General features: G+C 45.5%; 1 protein-coding gene across 1 annotated transcript in view; it reads left to right on the forward strand.

Annotated features, from left to right (window-relative positions):
- dok1b (docking protein 1b) overlaps nt 1-23,130 on the forward strand; it is an 81,129-nt gene that overhangs the window by 44,997 nt on the left and 13,002 nt on the right. Inside the window, exons 2-4 of the mRNA XM_067979950.1 lie at nt 2,913-3,215; nt 4,874-4,958; nt 22,285-22,457. Coding sequence (XP_067836051.1) covers nt 2,913-3,215; nt 4,874-4,958; nt 22,285-22,457 — 561 coding nt within the window. The remainder of the gene's footprint in view (nt 1-2,912; nt 3,216-4,873; nt 4,959-22,284; nt 22,458-23,130) is intronic.

The raw sequence follows: 23,130 nt of genomic DNA on the forward strand, positions 1-23,130 counted from the left end.
AATGTTTCCAGTGCAGCATGGAGCACTCCCAGGCCAGGATCAGCACAGTTAACTGCGGAACAGTTAAGTGTCTACCTGATAACACTGGTTCAGATGCTTATCAGATTCTCTAAAACACTGTTGTCCAAGAGAAATCTTTGACTAGCCACAGGTGTGGCTACAGCGACACCGATTTAGACTCGTGCACTAATTTTAGTCGAAAACGTCTTGCACACAATCCAGGTAAATGTACTTCACCCTGTGTATATTTACTGAACAAACATCTACCACCATTCAGTAACCAAAGTAGTAAAGCACTCAATGATCAAAAAACACTCGCGCACTCTGCTTTTGTCTGAGCATTTTACCGACAAACACACTCGAAGGCACCGCAAACGTGCTTCACTCATCTGTATAATGTAACATTGAGATGGTTTTGAACTCCAGTCGAGCTTTCAAAGCAAAAGTAATAACTGCCCACAGTTGACATGGGAGTTCCAAACTGCATGTACTAGTGTCTTAAGGCCAAGCCATGGTGAATTGCAATTCGTGAATAGGGAGTGATGGCAGGATAGGCAGTTACGTAGTTGCTCCAGTATCCAGAGGAGGCGAGTTCAAATACCATCGTGGCAATTTGAGAATTAAATTCAGTTTTTAAAAAAAAAATCTGAAAGTTAAAACCATGAAGCTGTCTGATTAAAAATCCAACAGGTTGACTAATGCCCTTTAGTGAAGGAAACCCGCTGTCCTTACCCGGTCTGTCCTTTGCGTGAGTCCAGTCCCACACCCATGTGGTTGATTCTTAACTGCCCTCTGAAATGGTCTAGCAAGCCACTCCGTTGTATCAAGCAGAAGGCCCACCACCTCTCGGAATGACGGCCATGTGCCAAGAATTAATAAATATTTTTAAAAAAACACTGCGAGTTCACATGGCCAAGGATAGTGTCTGTTCATTTTTGTTATTTACTAATCAAAGTGTAATTAGTCACATTTGGATTCCCAATTAGCCACTTGTGGCTACTGTATTGGACAAAACTGCCCTAGGACGTTGCAAAGGACTTAACAATCCTACAGTTTGTCCCTTTCCCCATCCTGTAAACAGAATTGTTTGAAGTTATGTCTAAGTCAATACACATGGGGTGTTGAACAAGGCGCTCAAAGGGTTAAAGTTCATGACGGATGTGCTAAGAGTCACTTGATCTGTTGCTACAGCCAGAATTATTCAACTTCCTTATCACTGTAACCTTTGCAAAGGTTTGAATTGGTTAATGTGTGTCTCTTGTAAACAGGCTGGCTGCCAGAGCTGATTTAGTTTTACTCTGGGGAGGGTGAGTGGACGAGTTTGACCTTTCACCATTTATATAATCTGAAAACAGCACCAACCCCTGTGCTGGGTTTTTTTCTCCTCTTCTTTCTCAGGAAGTGGGTGTCACTGAGAAGAAAGAAAAAAAAGAAAGACTTGCATTTATATAGTGCCTTTCATGACCTCAGGATAACCCAAAGTGCTTTACAGCCAATTAAGTACTTTTTTGAGGTGTAGTCACTGTTGCAATGTAGGAAACGGGGCTGCCAATTTGCGCACTGCAAGATCCCACAAACAGCAATGTGATGACATAGAATCATAGAAGTTTACAACATGGAAACAGGCCCTTCGGCCCAACATGTCCATGTCGCCCAGTTTATACCACTAAGCTAGTCCCAGTTGCCTGCACTTGGCCCATATCCCTCTATACCCATCTTACCCATGTAACTGTCCAAATGCTTTTTAAAAGACAAAATTGTACCCGCCTCTACTACTGCCTCTGGCAGCTCGTTCCAGACACTCACCACCCTTTGAGTGAAAAAATTGTCCCCTCTGGACCCTGTTGTATCTCTCCCCTCTCACCTTAAATCTATGCCCCCTCGTTATAGACTCCCCTACCTTTGGGAAAAGATTTTGACTATCTACCTTATCTATGCCCCTCATTATTTTATAGACTTCTATAAGATCACCCCTTAACCTCCTACTCTCCAGGGAAAAAAGTCTCAGCCTATCCAACCTCTCCCTATAAGTCAAACCATCAAGTCCCGGTAGCATCCTAGTAAATCTTTTCTGCACTCTTTCTAGTTTAATAATATCCTTTCTATAATAGGGTGACATAAAAATCTGTTTATAGGTTATTGGTTGAGGGATAATATTGGCCAGCGCACCAGGAAGAATTCCCCTGCTCTTCTTCAAAATAGTGCCATGGGATCTGTTGCGTCAACCTGAGGGGGCAGACTGGGTTAATGTCTCACCTGAAAGACGGCACCTCCAAAAGTGCAGCACTCCCTCAGTACTGCACTGGATTGTCGGTCGGCATTTATTGCTTGTCCCCAGTTGCCCTGAACTGAGCGGCTCGCTTGGCCAATTCAGCGGGCAGTTAAGAGTCAACTACATTGGCGTGGGACTGGAGTCACGTATAGTCCCAGACTGGGTAAGGACGGCAGGTTTCCTTCCCTAAAGGACATTAGTCAACCAGTTGGGTTTTTACTGAGCATCTTTTTTTTATTTCCAGGTTTTTAAAATCAGAATTCAACTTCTGATTTGAACTGATATTCTTAATCCAGGCTTCTAGTTCAGTAACACAACCATTACACTAAATCCAGCTCAGTCTGATTAAGATGAAAATCTCCTTTTTTGTCTGGTAGGCTAAGGGTGTTACACAAAATGAGTTTGGGGCAACTCAGTCTCTTATGAATGTGATCCCACAGCATAAAACTGTCCATGATCGAGCCAGCACTAATTGGCACTAACATGGCCACCTTGCTCAGAGAACAAGAGGCATAATCCTAAGATCACAAAGCACTTTATCATGCAGACTCCACAGTAGGCGGCTGTGGCAGGAATTGGTTTGGGCTAAATTGGCTGCTGCTCTTCCATGGTTCCTTACGTTCTTGTATTGTTTTGGCAGAGATACTGGAAGAAGAATTGGTTTGTCTTGTATCCGGCCAGCCAGTATGGAATCTCCCGGCTGGAATTCTACGACAGCAAAGATGGGGCCAATGTGTCTGAGAAGCAGGCCACCAAAAAACTGGACAAAAAAATTATCCGCTTATCTGACTGCATCAGCATCGCGCACATGCCGAGTGAAGCATGCCCAAAGGACTGTATGTCCGCCTTCACCATTGAAACAGGAGAAAAACTATACACCTTCGCTGCAGAGAAACAAACCAGCGCAGAATGGGTCGAAAAACTCTGTGAAACCGCGTTTCCGGTAAGTACAACCAATGTCAAGGCCTCGGGGATTGCAGAGGAGATTTACCAGAATGATACCGGGGATGAGGGTTTTTCATTTATGTGGAGAAGCTGGAATTCTCCTTTTTTTTTTAGAGCAGAGAAGGTTCAGGGGAGCTTTAATAGAGGTGTGCAAAGTTATGAGGGATTTTGATAGAGTAGATAGGGAGCAACAATTTCCACTGGCGGGTGGGTCAGTAACCAGAGGGCACAGATTTAAGATAATTGGCAAAAGGACCAGAGGGGACATGAGAAATGATTTTAGGTAGCGAGTTATGATCTGGAATGCGCTGCCTGAAAGGGCGGTGGAAGCAGATTCAATAGTAACGTTCAAAAGGGAATTGGATAAATACTTGAAAAGGAAAATATCGCAGGGCTATGGGGAAAGTAGAGAAGTGGGACCAATTGGATAGCTCTTTCAAAGAGTGGGCACAGGCATGATGGGCCGAATGGCCACCTCCTGTGCTGTAAGATTCTATGATTCTAACTGCAAAACTGATGCGTGTTTCATTTTAAGAAGGAAACAACCATTAAATAACTTATGTGTGCTTGTACGTTTTCTTGCTTTGTATTTTTCCTTCTGCTCAATGAAAAAACAGGTGAATGAAGCTTTGAGGCAGATTGTGGAAAGAAAATGATGTACGTCGAATTGCACGGGTTAGGTACAGAGTAAAGCTCCCTCTACACTGTCCCATCAAACACTCCCAGGGCAGGTACAGCACAGGTTAGGTACAGAGTAAAGCTCCCTCTACACTGTCCCATCAAACACTCCCAGGTGGTTTTTAATGGATCGGAGCATTTTTGGGAAAGTAAATTCCCCAGAAAACTATCTCAATTTCGTAGTGACTGCTTTATTCAGTTAGTTTATAATTTTTTTTTTTAAAAAGAAAATTAGCTCATCCCTTCCGGGCACTGCATAATCCGTTGCTCCCAGGTAGGAGTGCTGACCTTTGCACAGAGGACTGGCTCAGCCTAGCAGGTGAGGAAGAGCCTTGTGAACAATTTTTTTTCTGTGCGTTCAAGCATCTAGGAGCCCTGCTATAGACTCTAGAACTGGAAGTTGTTAAAACAGTTACATTGAAGTCATTACAATGGAAAATATAGGCTGGGGAGAGAGATACATTTATTATATTCACTCTAGGGGGGTGGTGGTGGGATATTGCCCCTTCGAACTTGCCCTGAGAAGTGGGCCGCCTTGAACCGTTTGATGCAACTGAGTGTCTTGTTAGGCCACTTCTATGGGCCGCGTTAACAGTCAACCGCGTTAGTGTGGGGACTGGAGTCACATGTATTCCAAGACCGGATAAGGACGGCAGTTTTCCTTCCCTAAAGGTCGTTAACGAACCAGTTGGGTTTTTACGACAATCCGACAGCTTCATGGTCACTTCTACTGAGACCAGCTTTTTATTTCCAGATTTTTTTTTTAAAACTCAGTTCAAATTCTCAAACTGTCCATGGTGGGATGTGAACTTGTGTCCTCTGGATTATTAGTCCAGGCCTCTGGGTTACAAGTCTAATAACATGACCACCACGTTACCTGTACCCAAGGTACCTACTGTCCTGGACCCAAGGATGCTCTTGGGTGTCCCATTTGGTGAGGCTCCTGTTTAAGATTGTTCTCCTTTTTTTTCATTGTAGCCTCTTGCTGCTGATCCCTGTTGTGGAGCAAACTCAAAGCCTTTGGAGATGGCGGAGAACAGTATCTACTACTCCCGATCTGAGGGTAAGCACGGCCGGTTAGCTGGCATTCCACCGGAAAGCACAGTGTCTCTTTCTTCCCTCTCTTCCAATCAAGCTCGATGTTGGGTTCAGTTTGAAAAATATGGATTCACTGTAGCTTGGCCTTGTTTATTTGTGCAGACTTTATGATGCACAACCTCAGAAAGAACAAACTTGCATTTATGTAGCGCCTTTCACAACCTCCATTGAAGTACTTTTGAAGTGTAGTCACTGTTGTAATGTAGGAAACGCTGCAGCCAATTTGCACACTGCAATGACCCATAAAAAGCTGAGACAGTGACCAGATAATCTTTTTAAGTGATGCAGGTTGAGTGATAAATATTGGCCAGCACACCGGGGAGATCGCCCCTGCTCGTCTTTGAAATAGTGCCATAGAATCTTTTACGTCCACGTGAGACGGCAGACGGGTCCTCAGTTTAACGTGTCATCCAAAGACGGCACCTCAGACAGTGCAGCCCTCCCTCAGTACTGCACTGGGAGTGTCAGTCTAGATTTTTGTGCTTGAGTCTCTGGAGTGGGACTCAAACTCACAACTTTCTGACTCTGAGGCAAGAGAGTGCTACCCACTGAGCCATGGCTGACACCGCAAACGGGCAAGGGAGGGCAGCCCACACATGGCAGATGGGTGCCTACTTTACATTGGAAAGTCACGTATGTGCCAGTATGACATTTTAACTTCTGCGTTCAGGTGGTCCATGCGGGTCCCACCCTGACAGCAGAACCACGGTGGAGTGGCCAGAAGAGGCCACAGTAAGTATTTTTTATTCAACTTTGCTGTAGAATTCCTGTGGGCCGGGAGGAGCAGGAGTGCTCCCCGCCACCCCCCACCAACCACCCTGAGCCTCGTGAGGAGTCCTTGGGCCGCCCCAGCCTCTCCCTTCCAGCGCCAGTATTGGCGACCAACCCCATCCCCAGCGCTGACCTAATGCCAGGGACTGTTCCCTTGGGGGGGGGGGGTCCTCGGGCTCGCGACCTGACGTCACTCCTGCTGGTTTTGGGCGGGACACGTTCCTGCTTTATTCCAAGGCCTCTTGCTGAGCTTCCTGTGGAGGTTTGCCTCCCGCCTCACTGCCGACCTTGAACGCGCTCCCAGTTAAAATCGATCCTCAGAGGTGAGAGAAGAAGAATCTGGCTGCTTCTGGCTTCTCTCCAATTGCGTAAAAGATCCCACGGCACTATTTCAAAGAAGAGCAGGGGCGATCTCCCCGGTGTCCTGGTCAATATTTATCACTCAACCAACATCACTTTTTTAAAAAAAAATAGATTATCTGGTCATTATCACATTGCTGTTTGTGGGATCTTGCTATGCGCAATTTGGTTGCTTCATTTCCCTACATTACAACAGTGACTACGCTTCAAAAAGTGCTTCATTGGCTGTAAAGCGCTTTGGGACGTCCTGAGGTAGTGAAAGGTGCTATAGAAATGTAAGTTCGTGTTCTCTCTCTCTACAGTTTTTTTGTCCCAGCTACCAATTCTTTATTTTTCGCATCTGAACAAGCAATATATGCTCAAAATATAGCATCACCGTAAAATATATCTGAGTATAAGCTTGTAAACCGCACACATTCTCATTCAGGGAAAAATACCCATTACCAGTGTCAGCATCAGATAGTCAAAATAGGGGAAATTTATATTCAGTCAGGATCAGATATTTAGTCAAAAGATTTTGGTTTACAGTTCCATAGCAAGATACAACAGGACATCTGCAGCAATGAACTACCTTTTATAAGAGAACTTTAGAGAGGGTGCAGGAACAGAGAGACCTGAGGGTGCACATACACAAATCTTTGAAGGTGGCAGGACAAGTTGAGAAGGCTTTTCTTTTCTTTTTTAAAAAAAAAAGCATATGGGATCCTGGGCTTTATTAACAGAGGCATAGAGTACAAAAGTAAGGAAGTTATACTAAACCTTTATAAAACACTGGTTAGGCCTCAGCTGGAGTATTGTGTTCAATTCTGGGCACCGCACTTTAGGAAGGATATCGAGGCCTTAGAGAGGGTGCAGAAGAGATTTACTGGAATGGTACCAGGGATGAGGGACTTCAGTTATGTGGAGAGACTGGAGAAGCTGGGGTGGTTCTCCTTTAGAGCAGAGATTCAATAGAGGTGTTCAAAATCATGAACGGTTTTGACAGAGTAAATAAGGAGAAACTGTTTCCAGTGGCAGAAGGATCTGTAACCAGAGGACACAGATTTAAGGTGGTCGGCAAAAGAGTCAGAGGCGACATGAGGAAACATTTTTTTTTTAGGTAGCCAGTTGGAACGCGCTGCCTGAAAGGGTGGTGGAAGGAGATTCAATAGTAACTTTCAAAAGGGAATTGGATAAATACTCGAAGGGAAAAGAACTGCAGGGCTATGGGGAAGGAACAGAGTGGGACTAATTGGATAGCTCTTTCAAAGAGCTGGCATAGGCTCGATGGGCTGAATGGCTTCCCCCTGTACTGTACCTACTATGAATTTATTATAGTCCCTCCACATAACTGAAGTCCCTCATCCCTGATACCATTCTAGTAAATCTCCTCTGCACCCTCTCTGAGGCCTTGACATCCTTCCTAAGTCTAGTGCCCCCACCCTCAAAGATTTGTGGATGTGAACCCCTAGGTCCTCCTGTTTCTGTATCCCATTTCATCTACCATGTGTCTGCCCATTTCACCAGTCTGTCTATGCCCTCCTGAAGTCTATTACTATCCTCCACATTTCCAAGTTTTGTGTCATCTGCAAACTTTGAAATTATGCCCTCTATACCCAAGTCCAGGTCATTAATATATTAATATCTATCAAAAATGAGCAGTGGTCTTAATACCAACCCCTGGGGGGTCCCACTGCATACTCCCCCCTCCACCCCCCCAGTCTGATTAAACAACTGTTCATGACTACTCTCTGATTCTGTCTCTTAGCCAATTTTGTATCCACGCTGCCACCTGCTCCTTTAATCCCATGGGCTTCAATCTTGCTAACAAGTCTATTATGTGGTAGACCCTCTGCTATTTCCACCCTTTTTTTTATTCGTTCATGGGATGTGGGTGTCGCTGGCGAGGCCAGCACTTATTGCCCATCCCTAATTGCCCTTGAGAAGGTGGTGGTGAGCCGCCTTCTTGAACCGCTGCAGTCCGTGTGGTGAATGTTCTCCCACAGTGCTGTTAGGAAGGGAGTTCCAGGATTTTGACCCAGCGACAATGAAGGAACGGCGATATATTTCCAAGTCGGGATGGTGTGTGACTTGGAGGGGAACGTGCAGGTGGTGTTGTTCCCATGTGCCATGCTGCCCTTATCCTTTTAGGTTCCTTCAGTAACTTAGGATGCATCCCATCTGGACTGTTCTTTTTCTACTTTTGAGTGATGCCAACTTTTTAAGTACCTCCTTTTATTTTTATCCTATCCAATTTCTCTACCCCCTCCTCCTCCTTTACTGTGACAACGGCAGCATCCTCTTTAGTGAAGACAGATGCAAAGTACTTATTTAGTACCTCAGCCATGCCCCCTGTCTCCACAATATTTAGTTTTTGGTCCCTAATCAACTCCACCCTTCCTTTGACTATCCATTTACTCTTTGCTTATAAAAGATTTTAGTTTTCCCTTTTATGTTACCTGCTAATCTTTTCTCAGACACTCTTTGCCCTTCATGTTTCCTCCTTCAGTTCTCCCCTGCGCTTTCTGTATTCTGCTTGATTTTTCCACTGTATTACGAACCTGACATTTATCCTGAGCCTCCTTTTTCTGTTTCACTTTGATCTCCGTTTCTTTAGTCATCAGGGAGCTCTAGCTCTGGATGCCCTTCCTTTTCCCCTCGTGGGACTGTGTTTAGTCTGTACCCCAACCATCTCCTCCTTGAAGGCCTCCCATTGTTAATTTACTGTTTTACCTGCCAATCTTTGATTCCAATCCACCTGGGCCAGATCCCCTTTCAACTCACTGAGATTAGCTGCCCTCCAGTTCAATATCTTCACTTTTGATTGTTCCTTGTCCTTTTCCATAACTACTCTAAACCTAATATTGTGATCACTGTTTCCCAAATGCTCTCCCACTGAAACATGCTCCACTTGCCCCCTTCATTCCCCAGAACTAGATCCAGCACTGCTTCCTTCCTCGTTGGGCTGGAAACACACTGCTCCAGAAAGTTCTCCTGTATGCATTTTAGGAGTTCCTCCCTCTCCTTGCTCTTTTTAGACTTTTCCTTTAGTCTATATTAGGATTTCCCCAGTCTATATTAGGATAATTGAAGTCCCCCATTATCACTACTCTATATTGTTTTCACATCTTAGAACATAAGAACATATGAAATAGGAGCAGGGGTAGGCCATATGGCCCCTCGAACCTGCTCTGCCATTCAATCAGATCATGGCTGATCTTCAACCTCAGCTCCATTTTTCCTGCCTGATCCCCATATCCCTTGATTTTCCCCGTGAATCTTCCTGAAATTTGCTTGCAGATTTGCTCCTCCATCTGTTTCCCACTATTTGGTGGTCTAGAGTACATACCCAGCAGCATAACTGTTCCTCTTCTGCTCCTTAACTCTAACCAAATAGATTCTGTCTTTGAACCCTCTAGCACATAGATTTAAGGTGATCGGCAGAAGAACCAAAAGGTGACATGAGGAAAAGCTTTTTTTGTTTACACAGCCAGTGGTTAGCATCTGGAATGTACTGCCCGAAGGGGTGGTGGAGGCAGATCCCTTTCCAGTATGTAACAGAATCTTTGATCAATACTGCCAACCCCCCCTTCTTTTTTCTCCTTCCCTATTTCTCCTGAATACTTTGTAGCCAAGCATATTAAGTTCCCATTCTTGCCCTTGGTTGAGCCAGGTTTCCATTATTGCCACTATATCGTAACTCCATGTGACAACTTGTACCTGCAGCTCACCAATCTTATTTACTATGCTCCGTGCATTTCCGCAGATGCACTTCAAACCCGACTTGGTCTGTTTTGCACTCCTCCCCTGTCTGACCCCTCATCTTTCTGGATTTCTCTTTATTCTAATGGTTTTTTGTCTCTTCCCAGTCCTCTGTGCACTTGGTTTCTCCTCTCTGATGCTTCATCCTGGTTCCCCTCCCAAAATAGTTGAAACCCGAATGGGAGATGGTTTGTGTCATTTGCGTGATTTTTAAACGTGGATGGTTTAATTGATGGGGACTGTATAACCTTTTTGAGTTTTGAAACCAAGCTTGGCCTCACCAGCATCACTGCTCCTTGATTTACTTCATCTGTACAGTGCCAGATAGGAGTCAATTACATAGGGACAGGAGGAGGCCATTCAGCCCCTCGAATCTGTTCGGCCATTCAATTAGATCATGGCTGATCTGTATCTTAACTCCATCTACCTGCCCTGGTTCCGTAACTCTTAATACCTTTGCCTAACAATAAATCTATCCATCAGCCATGATCTTATCGAATGGCAGAGCAGGCACAAGGGGCTGAATGGCCTGCTCCTGTTCCTATGTTCCTAATAATAAGTTTTAAAATTTTCATTTGACCCCTAGCTTCAACAGTTTTTTGGAAGGGGCTGAGTTCCAGATTTCCAGATTTCCACTACCCTGTGTGTGAAGAAGTGGTTCCTGATGTCACCCCTGAACGGCCGAGCTCTAATTCTGTTCTGGACTCCACCAGCGGAAATCATTTAGAATCATAGAAAGGTTACAGCGTGGGAGGAGGACATTCGGCCCATCGAGTCCGACTCTCTATGCAAGAGCTATCCAGCTAGTCCCACTCCCCCACCCTATCCCCATAGCCCTGCAAATTCTTTCTTTTCAAGTACTTATCCAGTTCCCTTTTGAAGGCCATGATTGAATCTGCCTCCACCACCCCTTTGGGCAGTACATTCCAGATGCTAACCACTGGCTGTGTAAACAAAAAAAGCTTTTCCTCATGTCACCTTTGGTTCTTCTGCCGATCACCTTAAATCTATGTCCTCTGGTTCTTGACCCTTTTGCCAATGGGAACAGTTTCTCTCTATCTACTCTGTCTAGACCCTTCGTGATTTTGAATACCTCGAACAAATCTCCTCTCAACCATCTCTGTTCCAAGGAGAACAACCCCAGCTTTCCTGAAGTGCGGTGCCCAGAACTGGACACAATATACCAGTTGTGGCCGAACCAGTGTTTTATAAAGGTTCGTCATGACTTCCTTACTTTTGTACTCTATGCCTATATTTATAAAACCCAGGATCCCGCATGCTTTTTTTAACCACTTTTTCAACCTGCCCTGCTACCTTTAATGATTTGTGCACATATACCCCCAGGCCTCTGTTCCTGTACCCCTTTTAGAATTGTGCCCTCTAGTTTATATTGCCACTCCTCGATCTTCCTACCGAAATGTCTCACTTTGCATGTTTCTGTGTTAAATTTCATCTGCCATGTGTCTGCCCGTTCCACCAGCCTGTCTATATCCTCTTGAAGTCTATCACTATCCTCCTCACTGTTTACTACCCTTCCAAGTTTTGTGTCATCTGCAAATTTTGAAATTGTGCCCTGTACACCCAAGTCCAAGTCATTAACATATATCAAGAAAAGCAGTGGTCCCAGCACTGACCCCTGGGGAACACCACTGTACACCTCCCTCCAGTCCAAAAAACAACCGTTCACCACTACTCTTTCCTGTCCCTTAGCCAATTCTGTATCCATGTTGCTACTGCCCCCTTTATTCCATGGGCCGCAATCTTGATGGTAAGCCTACCATGCGGCACTTTATCAAATGCCTTTTGAAAGTCCATATACACCACATCAACTGCATTGCCCTCCTCTACCCTCTCTGTTACCTCATCAAAAAACTCTCTATCAGGTTAATTACACAATTTGCCTTTAACAAATTCACGCTGGATTTCCCTAATCAATCCACACTCGTCCCAGTGACTGCTAATGCTGTCCCGGATTATCGTTCTAAAAGTTTCCCCACATCTGAGGTTAAACTGACTAGCCTTTAGTTACTGGGTTTATCCTTTCAAACCTTTTTGAACAAGGGTGTAACATTTGCAATTCTCCAGTTCTCTGACACCACCCCCGTGTCTACAGATGGCCAGAGCCTCCGCAATTTCCACCCTTACTTCCCTCAGCAACCTAGGATGCATCCCATCCGGACCGGGTGACTTATCTACTTTAAGTACAGCTAGCCTTTCAAGTACCTCCTCTTTATCAATTTTTAGCCCATCCAGTATCTTTTTATTTGTTCATGGGATGTGGGCGTCACTGGCGAGGCCAGCATTTATTGCCCTTGAGAAGGTGGTGGTGAGCCGCCGCCTTGAACCGCTGCATCTCAACTATATCTTCCTTTACTGAGACTCTGGCAGCATCTTCTTCCTTGGTAAAGACAGATGCAAAGTACTCATTTAGTACCTCGGCCATCCCCTCTGCCTTCGTGAGTAGATCTCCTTTATGGTCCCTAATCGGCCCCACCCCTCCTCCTACTACCCGTTTGCTGTTTACATGCCTGTTGAAGACTTTTGGACTCCCTTTTTATGTTATCCGCCAGTCTATTCTCATACCCTCTCTTTGCCCCTCTTATTTCCTTTTTCACTTCCCCTCTGAACTTTCTATATTCTGCCTGGTTCCCACCTGTGTTATCAACCTGACATCGGTCATAGGCCCCTTTTTTCCGTTTCATCTTACTCGCTATCTCTTTTTTGTCATCCAGGGAGCTCTGGCTTTAGTTGCCCTACCTTTCTGCCTTGTGGGAATGTACCTAGACTGTACCCAAACCATCTCTTTAAAGGCCACCACTGTTAAATTAGTTTTGCCTGCCAATCTTTGATTCCAATTTACCTGAGCCAGATCTATTCTCATCCCACTGAAATTGTCCCTCCTCCAGTTGAATATTTTTACTTTAGGGTGGTCCGTGCCCATTTCCATAGCTATTCTAAACTTTGATACCATGATCGCTGCTCCCCCACTGACACTTACTCCACTTGGCCCACCTCATTCCGCAGAACCAAGTCCAGCAATGCCTCCTTCCTCGTTAGGCCGGAAACGTACTGGTTAAGAAAGTTATCCTGAACACATTTCAAAAATTCCTCCCCCTCTTTGCCCCTTATATTATTGTTATCCCAGTCTATATTAGGATAGTTGAAGTCCCCAGTTATCACTACTCTATAGCTTTTGCACCTCTCTGTAATTTCCCTGCAAATTTGCTCCTCTATATTCTTCCCACTGGTTGGTGGCCTATAGAATACACCAGTTATTTCTTAACTCTAACCAAATAGATTCTGTCCTTGACTCCTCCAGGACATCCTTTCTCTCCAGTATGGCAATATTCTCCTTACTTAATCAATACTGCCACCACCCCCGCTTCTTTCTTTCCTTCCCTATCTTTCCTGAACACCTTGTATCCAGGAATATTTAGTACCCAATCCTGCCCTTTTTTGAGCCAGGTCTTCGTTATCACCACGACATCGTATTCCCATGTGGCTATTTGCGCCTGCAGCTCACCGACCTTGTTCACCACACTTCGTGCGTTTACACACATGCACCGCAAACCAGTCTTAGACTTTCTTGTACTCTTTCTTAGTCTGATCCCATCTAATAATGTACTATTACTTGCTCTAGTGCTATCTTTCGCCACCCCCGATCCTTAGGTGCCCCCTGCTTCTCCTATCTACCATTTTACTCTGCATGCACTGTTCTTTTTTACAAGGCGGTGACAAACTAATACTGACGTGGGTTGTATGAGAGCTGGGTGCTAAGCAGTGATTTGGGTCTATTTACCATATGGGTTGGAGAGGGTCCCAACTCTGATCAGTCAATGACTTGACTGCCAACCAGAGCATTAAGTTTTCAACCACCCCTGAGCAAACAGGAATCGTGCACTTCTAATATATGCTTCTATTCGTAACAGTAACCTGTCTATAAATAGAATCGCGCATCAGTGAGACAACCGCTTTAGGAAGAAAGTTACATCCCAGTGACACAGGGCACCTCGGAAACCGCAGAGTGCCAATAAAAGTGTCCGATGACTGGAGCTACCAGGCTATCGGTATCGTTAAGATGAGAGATCTCCTTGATCCTGCTTGCACTCTGTTTCGCTACTTGATTTGTAGTTAGTGTTGCACACCTGCAAAGCTTGGTAGTTATCAGATTTGAAAGAAAGAACTTGTGAGTTCCATCGCAATTTTCAGAATGTCCCAAAGTGCTTTACGGCCAATGGAGTACTTTTGAAGTGTAGTCAATGTTGTAATGTAGGGAAACGCTGCAGCCAATTTGTGCACAGCAAGATGCAAGGGTACGGTAGCATAGTGGTTATGTTACTGGAGGCCTGGACTAAAATCTGGAGTCATGAGTTCAAATCCTGCCACGGCAGCTGGCGAATTTAAATTCAATTCAATTAATAAAATAAAAATCTGGAATTAAAATACTAGTATCAGTAATGGTGGCCATGAAACTACCGGATGGTCGTAAAAACCCATCTGGTTCACTAATTTCCAGGGAAGGAAACCTGCCGTCCGAACCAGGTCTGACCTATATGTGACTCCAGACCCACAGCAATGTGGTTGATTCTTAATTGCCCTCTGAAATGGCCTAGCAAGCCACTCAGTTGTAAAATCTCGCTACGAAAAGTCATAATAAGAATAAAACCTAATGGACCACCCGGCATCGGACCACTAGGCACCGGACACGACAAAGGCTAACCAAGCCCAGTCGACCCTGCAAAGTCCTCCTCACTAACATCTGGGGACTTGTGCCAAAATTGGGAGAGCTGTCCCACAGGCGAGTCAAGCAACAGCCTGACATAGCCATACTCACAGAATCATACCTTTCAGCCAACGTCCCAGACTCTTCCATCACCATCCCTGGGTATGTCCTGTCCCATCAGCAGGACAGACCCACCAGAGGTGGCGGTACAGTGATATACAGTCAGGAGGGTGTGGCCCTGGGAGTCCTCAACATTGACTCTGGACCCCATGAAATCTCATGGCATCAGGTCAAACATGGGTAAGGAAACCTCCTGCTGATTACCACCTACTGCCCTCCCTCAGCTGATGAATCAGTCCTCCTCCATGTTGAGCACCACTTGGAGGAAGCACTGAGGGTCGCAAGGGCACAGAATGTACTCTGGGTGGGGGACTTCAATGTCCATCACCAAGAGTGGCTCGGTAGCACCACGACTGACCGCAGGCCCAGTCTGGCCGAGTCCTGAAGGACATAGCTGCCAGACTGGGCCTGCGGCATGTGGTGAGCGAACCAACACGAGGGAAAAACTTACTTGACCTCGTCCTCACCAATCTACCTGTCGCAAATGCATCTGTCCATGACAGTATTGGTAGGAGTGACCACCGCACAGTCCTCGTGGAGACGAAGTCCCGTCTTCACACTGAGGACACCATCCAACGTGTTGTGTGGCACTACCACCGTGCTAAATGGAATAGATTCAGAACAGATCTAGCAGCTCAAAACTGGGCATCCATGAGGCGCTGTGGGCCATCAGCAGCAGCAGAATTGTATTCCAGCACAACCTGTAACTTCATGGCCCGGCATATTCCTCACTCTACCATTACCAACAAGCCAGGGAATCAACTCTGATTCAATGAGGAGTGTAGAAGAGCATGCCAGGAGCAGCACCAGGCATACCTAAAAATGAGGTGCCAACCTGGTGAAGCTACAACTCAGGACTACATGCATGCTAAACAGCGGAAGCAACATGCTATAGACAGAGCTAAACAATTCCACAACCAACGGATCAGATCAAAGCTCTGCAGTCCTGCCACATCCAGTCGTGAACAGTGGTGGACAATTAAACAACTAACGGGAGGAGGCTCTGCAAACATCCCCATCCTCAATGATGGCAGAGTCCAGCACGTGAGTGCAAAAGACAAGGCTGAAGCGTTTGCAACCATCTTCAGCCAGAAGTGCTGAGTGGATGATCCATCTCTGCCTCCTCCCGATATCCCCACCATCACAGAATCCAGTCTTCAGCCAATTCGATTCACTCCATGTGATATCAAGAAAAGGCTGAGTGCACTGGATACAGCAAGGGCTATGGGCCCCGACAACATCCCAGCTGTAGTGCTGAAGTCTTGTGCTCCAGAACTAGCTGCGCCTCTAGCCGAGCTGTTCCAGTACAGCTACAACACTGGCATCTACCCGACAATGTGGAAAATTGCCCAGGTATGTCCTGTCCACAAAAAGCAGGACAAATCCAATCCGGCCAATTACCGCCCCATCAGTCTACTCTCAATCATCAACAGAGTGTTGGAAGGTGTCATCGACAGTGCTATCAAGCGGCACTTACTCACCAATAACCTGCTTACCGATGCTCAGTTTGGGTTCCGTCAGGACCACTCGGCTCCAGACCTCATTACAGCCTTGGTCCAAACATGGACAAAAGAGCTGAATTCCAGAGGTGAGGTGAGAGTGACTGCCCTTGACATCAAGGCAGCATTTGACCGAGTGTGGCACCAAGGAGCCCTCGTAAAATTGAAGTCAATGGGAATCAGGGGGAAAACTCTCCTGTGGCTGGAGTCATACCTAGCACAAAGGAACATGGTAGTGGTTGTTGGAGGCCAATCATCTCAGCCCCAGGACATTGCTGCAGGAGTTCCTCAGGGCAGCGTCCCAGGCCCAACCATCTTCAGGTGCTTCATCAATGACCTTCCCTCCATCATACGGTCAGAAATGGGGATGTTCGCTGATGATTGCACAGTGTTCAGTTCCATTCGCAACCCCTCAAATAATGAAGCAGTCCGAGCCCGCATGCAGCAAGACCTGGACAACAGCCAGGCTTGGGCTGATAAGTGGCAAGTAACATTCGTGCCAGATAAGTGCCAGGCAATGACCATCTCCAACAAGAGAGTGTCTAACCACCTCCCCTTGACATTCAACGGCATTACCATCACCGAATCCCCCACCATCAACATCCTTGGGTCACCATTGACCAGAAACCTAACTGGAACAGCCATATAAATACTGTGGCTACGAGAGCAGGTCAGAGGCTGGGTATTCTGCGGCGAGTGACTCACCTCCTGACTCCCCAAAGCCTTTCCACCATCTACAAGGCACAAGTCAGGAGTGTGATGGAATACTCTCCACTTGCTTGGATGAGTGCAGCTCCAACAACACTCAAGAAGCTCGACACCATCCAAGATAAAGCAGCCCGCTTGATTGGCACCCCATCCGCCACCCTAGACATTCACTCCCTTCACCACCGGCGCACAGTGGCTGCAGTGTGTACCATCCACAGGATGCACTGCAGCAACTCGCCAAGGCTTCTTCGACAGCACCTCCCAAGCCCACGACCTCTACCACCTAGAAGGACAAGAGCAGCAGGCACATGGGAACAACACCACCTGCACGTTCCCCTCCAAGTCACACACCATCCCGACTTGGAAATATATCGCCGTTCCTTCATCGTCGCTGGGTCAAAATCCTGGAACTCCCTTCCTAACAGCACTGTGGGAGAACCTTCACCACACGGACTGCAGCGGTTCAAGAAGGCGGCTCACCACCACCTTCTCGAGGGCAATTAAGGATGGGCAATAAATGCCGGCCTCGCCAGCGACGCCCACACCCCATGAACAAATAAAAAAAACAAACAACAATGAAACAAATGACTACATAATCTGTCCCTTTACCTTTAATATGCTTTCCTTTTGAATATTTATCTCCGCATCTTCCTACAGCCTTACTTCCTCTTTCCTCTGTAAAAACAGAGGTGAAATACTTGTTAAGCCTCTTCATCGTTCTGTCACTCTCTTGTACAAACAGCTCTCTTCATATCCAACTGGAATACCCCTTCATTGACTATCTTAATTGTCATGTGCCTATAGAAGTCCTTGCTATTTCCCTTTATGTTGACAGCCTTCTTTCCTACTGCCTCTCAGCCTTACTAATATGACTGTTTGTTTGATTCCTTGTATACTTTTTATGTTACTGGTAATTCTTCTGTATTAGCCCTCTACACTTACCATGTATCTTGTTGAAACTTAATGCATTTGTGTAGTAATAAGTAATATTAACACCCAAACAAGTAGTACAAAGAAACTTTATTGAACCCCAACTTGTATACAAGTGGAAGAGCACCTCAAGCAAAGGTTGATGGTGCAACTTCGCCGAGTTAAAGAAACAGCTCACGTTCATACAATTCGGTAAACAACGCCCACCTGTTACAGAATATGGACGTACACGTACATTCTTTATTGGCTCAGGTAGTTGGTCAATCAAAATAGGGAGCCCGCCCTCAAGTTCCCACAGCCATCTTGATACCTTGCACGCAGGCCTGGGAAAGTGCTTTTCCCTACATTTCTGTCTTTCATTATCAGTAGGGCTGTAGCTGGTCTCAAGGCTATATGGCCATTTATTCCTGTAGTCAGCTACCTCCCTATCTAAAGGGAGGACAGCTATCAACGTGAGAAACTCAAAGTAATTACACGATTGTGCTGCTATGTGTTCTCGTGAGAAACTTTATTATGTGAGTTAAGTGAGTTAATATGGTCAAGTATCCCTTCATGCACTTCCACATTCGTGAGTTAAGTGAATTAATAGAGTGTTAATATGGTCAAGCATCCCTTCATGCACTTCCACAATCTTTATCCATCTCGTATTTTAATATCTCCCACTGCCCGTCTGTTGTTTGACTTTTCACATCAGAACATCAGGGAGTCATCGCTAGGTTACACATGCAGCAGTCAGCATCTGGCTTTGCAGTGGAGTCAGCTCAGTAGGGTAACTGCTGGGAGAGGTCGGGAGTGTGTCGAACCTCCCAAAATTCCATTGCAGTGGCTAAGGATGTGAGTCATAAAAGTTTAATCAATGAAGAGATTGTGTCGTGAGGGCAGAGCTCTCTTCTCCCTCCTTCCTTTTCCAAGTGTGCAGTTTTGTATGTCGGGATTAGCTTATCCGTCGAGGAGGGGTAACGAGTGGCGCTTGTTGGTGCTTAAGTCATTTTTTTTGTTTTTTGCGCATGCAGGGGTGGGAAATGTGCAGTTTGTGAGCTCCACTTGGTGCTGTCACTTCCTGGCAACAGCAGCGGACACCCAAGAACCCGCTTTCTTCCCCTCTCCTACCCCACCCAATCTCTTTACTGCGAAGGGAAGGGAAGGGTCGGGTAGTGAATGAATGCACCACCCAATGTGGCAGCTCACAGTGCCTTTACCCACTCCACTGTGGGAGGGCAATCGAAGGGTGTGACAGAACAACCACACTTGTCCACCACCGTCTTAGCTCATCGCCCAATGCATGTCTGTGTGTGTCTGTCCATCTCACACGCTCTTGCTTTCTTCCACCCCACCTCTTCCCTAACCTGCTCATTTTAACCTCTGTGTCCTCTGCTATTTGAACCCTTCACTGTTATCAGAGTAGGTACAGCACAGAAGGAGGCCATTCGGCCCATCGTGCCTGTGCCGGCTCTTTGAAAGAGCTGTCCAATTAGTCCCACTCCCCTGCTCTTTCCCCATAGCCTTGTAAATATTTTACCTTCAAGTATTTATCCAATTCCCTTTTGAAAGTTGCGATTGAATCTCCTTCCACCGCCCTTTCAGGCAGTGAATTCCAGTTTGCTGCGTTTTTAAAAAAAAAAAGTTTCCTCATGTTGCCTCTGGCTCTTTTGCTGATCACCTTAAATCTGTGTCCTCTGTCATCGACTTTTCTGCCATTGGAAACAGTTTCTCCTTAATTACTCTATTAAAACTCTTCAGTGATTTTGAACACCTCTATCAAATCTCCCCTTAACCTTCTCTGTTCTAAGGAGAACAATCCCAGTTTCTCCAGTCTCTCCACATAACTGAAGTCCCTCATCCCTGGAACCATTCTAGTAAATCGCTCGCTCGCTCTCGCTCTCTAAGGCCTTGTTATCCTTCCTAAACCAGGATTGAACACAATACTCCAGCTGAGGCCTAGCCAGTGTTTTATAAAGCTTAGCCTAACTTCCTTGCTGTTGTACTCTATGCCTCTATTAATAAAGCTCAGGATCCCATATGCTTTTTCAACAGCCTTCTCAACTTGTCCTGCCACCTTCAAAGATTTGAGTATGTGCACCCCTAGGATTCTTTGTTCCTGAACCCCCTTTAAAATTGTACCATTTTGTTTATATTGCCTCTCCTCATTCTTCCTATCAAAATATATCACTTCACACTTCTCTGCGTTTAAATTTCATCTGCCATGTGTCTGCCCATTTCACCAGTCTGTCTATGTCCTCCTGAAGTCTGTTACTATCCTCCTCATTGTTTATTACATTTCCAAGTTCCGTGTCATCTGCAAACTTTGAAATTATACCCTCTATACCCAAGTCCAGGTCATTAATATATATCAAAAAGAGCAGTGGTCCCAATACCGACCACTGGGGAACACCACTGTATATTTCCCTCTAGTCTGAAAAACACCCGTTCACCACTACTCTCTGCTTTCTGTCCCTTAGCCAATTTTGTATCCACACTGCCACTGTCCCTTTAATCCCATGGGCTTTAATTTTGCTAACAAGTCTATTATGTGGTACTTTTATCAAATGTCTTTTGAAAGTCCATGTACACAACATCAACCCTCTCCGTAACTTCATCAAAGAACTCAAGCAAGTTAGTCGAACATGATTTTTCTTTAAGAAATCTGTGTTGACTTTCATTTATTAGCCCATACTTTTCCAGGTACCAATTTATTTTGTCCAGGATTATTGTCTAAGTTTCCCCACCACCGACGTTAGGCTGATTGGCCTGTAATTGCCGGGTTTATCCCTCTCCCCTTTTTTGAACAGGGGTGTAACATTTGCAATCCTCCAGTCCTCACGCCATCCCCATGTCTAAGGAGGATTGGAAGATTGTTGCCAGAGCCTCCGCAATTTCTACCCTTACTTCCCTCAGTAACCTCGGATGCATCCCATCTGGACCGGGTGACTTTTCTACTTCGAGTACTGCCAACCTTTTAAGTACCTCCTCTTTCTATCTAATTTTTATCCTATCCAATATCACTACTACCTCCTCCTTTACTGCTACAATGGCAGCATCCTCTTTAACGAACAGTTTGCCTGGATCAACTTCAGTTCCCTTCATAGTCTTGAGCTTCAGTTAGGTCACCTCGAAGTCTCCTCAACCTTTTTTCAATAAATTCTTTCAATTCCCTGCCATTGTGGGAGTGCCATCATCACATGGACTGCAGCAGTTTAAGAAGAAGGCGTATCAAAACCTTCTCAAGGGCAAGTAGGAATGGGTAATAAATGCCAGGCTTGCCAAATTCCTGGATCTGCGTGCTCGTGTTTTTTTAAAAAGAGTTGACTTTATAAACACAAAAAAATCCTTTCCTTTTTAAAAAAAAACATTTCAAAGCTGTAAAGAGTGTTCAGTTAATCACCTTGGAGGAGAGCGACAAGGTGATTGGATATATATACTTGTAAAAGAAAAATTTGCAGTGCTCTGGGGGAAGAACAGGGGGAGTAGGACTAATTGGATATTTAGCTACATCATTAAATAAATTTAAAACAGAAATAGACAGTTTCCTAGAAGTAAAGGGAATTAGGGGTTACGGGGAGCGGGCAGGAAATTGGACATGAATTTAGATTTGAGGTTAGGATCAGATCAGCCATGATCTTATTGAATGGCGGAGCAGGCTCGAGGGGCCGATTGGCCTACTCCTGCTCCGATTTCTTATGTTCTTATGATAGCTCTTTCAAAGGGCCGGCACAGGCACGATGGGCCGAATAGCCTCCTTCTGTACAGTATTCTATGATGCTATCACTGGTGTTAGAGGATCAAGCTGAGGAAGCACTAGATAAACTGGGGCTCTTTGGCCTCCGAGATGTCTCCAGGGGGAATCTTGTAATATGTAAGATATTTTAATGGCACAGATAATGTAGCTATAATTTTGGATGCGCCAGGACAGCAGCACAAGATGACATTGCTTCAGGGTTGTGAAGGGCAAGTTTAGGCAGGAAGTATTTTAATTGCTGGAATGAGTTGCCAGAAGAGTGATTGAGGCCGAGACACAGCTGGATGTTGTAGTGGGAAAGCGATGGGGGGTTGCTGTTCTGGAAGGATGATCCTTTCAGATGAGTTGTTAATCCGAGGCCCCTTCGGCCCTCTCGGGTGGATGTAAAAGATCCCATGGCGCTAATCGTCCTGGCCAATATTTATCCCTCACAACTCCACGGAAACAGATTATTTGCTCATTTATCTCACTGCTGTTTGTGGGATCTTGCTGTGTACAAATTGGCTGCTGTGTTTCCTACATTACAACAATGACTACACTTCATAAGTACTTCATCATCTGTAAAGCATATTGGAAAGTCCTGATGCCGTGAAAAGCGCTGTATAAAATGCAAGTTTTTTCCTTTTTTTTCTCTTTCCCTTTCTTTTTCTTTCTATCGTAACCAATCTTGTGATTAAACTTCCTTCTTCCTTTCCTTGCACAGTGAACGAGTTCTGGGTGAATGTGCAGAAGACTGAAGCGGCAGAGAGGTGCGACCTCCATGGGACGTATATTCTTAAAGCAGACAACGAGAACCTCCTACTGAAAGACACCAAAACCAACCAAGTTCTGTTCAACTGGCCGTACAAACTTCTGCGGCGTTACGGTCGGGACAAGGTAAACTTGGACGTGGTCAGCAGCGTGCAGTCGGGCGTTGTTACGGATTAGCTGTGGGCTGTGAAGCCAAACTGGGAACCACAGCACCGAGCGCCTGTTAGTAAGACCACCCCGCGGGGTTCAGTTTATTCAATCATTGCGCTTGACTCTAGAGAAATCAGGTGATGTTCGTGTTTCTTGATTGCTTTGAAAAGAACTGGGCAAATGTCCGTTTAAGGGAACTGAAGTGGATAGACATGGTGGGAAATACTGGACAGGACACATTGGTTCCTGAGCTGAGGGAGATGTGGATGAGTCACCTGCGGAATGCACAAATATCCCCATTGCATTTAATGGGAAATGCAATGGGGATATTCAGTAATGTAATATGGTGACTTAATGGGATATTTGGTAATTTAATGGGCGTAGTCGGACATTTTATGGAATATTTGCTCTTTATAAATGGGATTTTAAAAAATTTATTCTCGGGATATGGGCAAGGCTGGCATTTATTGCCTGTACCCAGTCTCCCTGAGAAGAAGGTGGTGATGGTGGGCCGCCTTCAACTAATTGCTTGATGGGCTGCTTCAGAAAGTGGTGTGGAAGATTAAAGGTGGGAAGAGTTCCATGGGTTTGAAGTCCTGGGAAAGAATGAGTTAGAGAAGGAGACTTCATTCCAACACAAGGGGGTGTG

This window comes from Heptranchias perlo, chromosome 1 (assembly GCF_035084215.1).
Source record: "Heptranchias perlo isolate sHepPer1 chromosome 1, sHepPer1.hap1, whole genome shotgun sequence".
Classification (NCBI taxonomy): Eukaryota; Metazoa; Chordata; class Chondrichthyes; order Hexanchiformes; family Hexanchidae; genus Heptranchias; species Heptranchias perlo.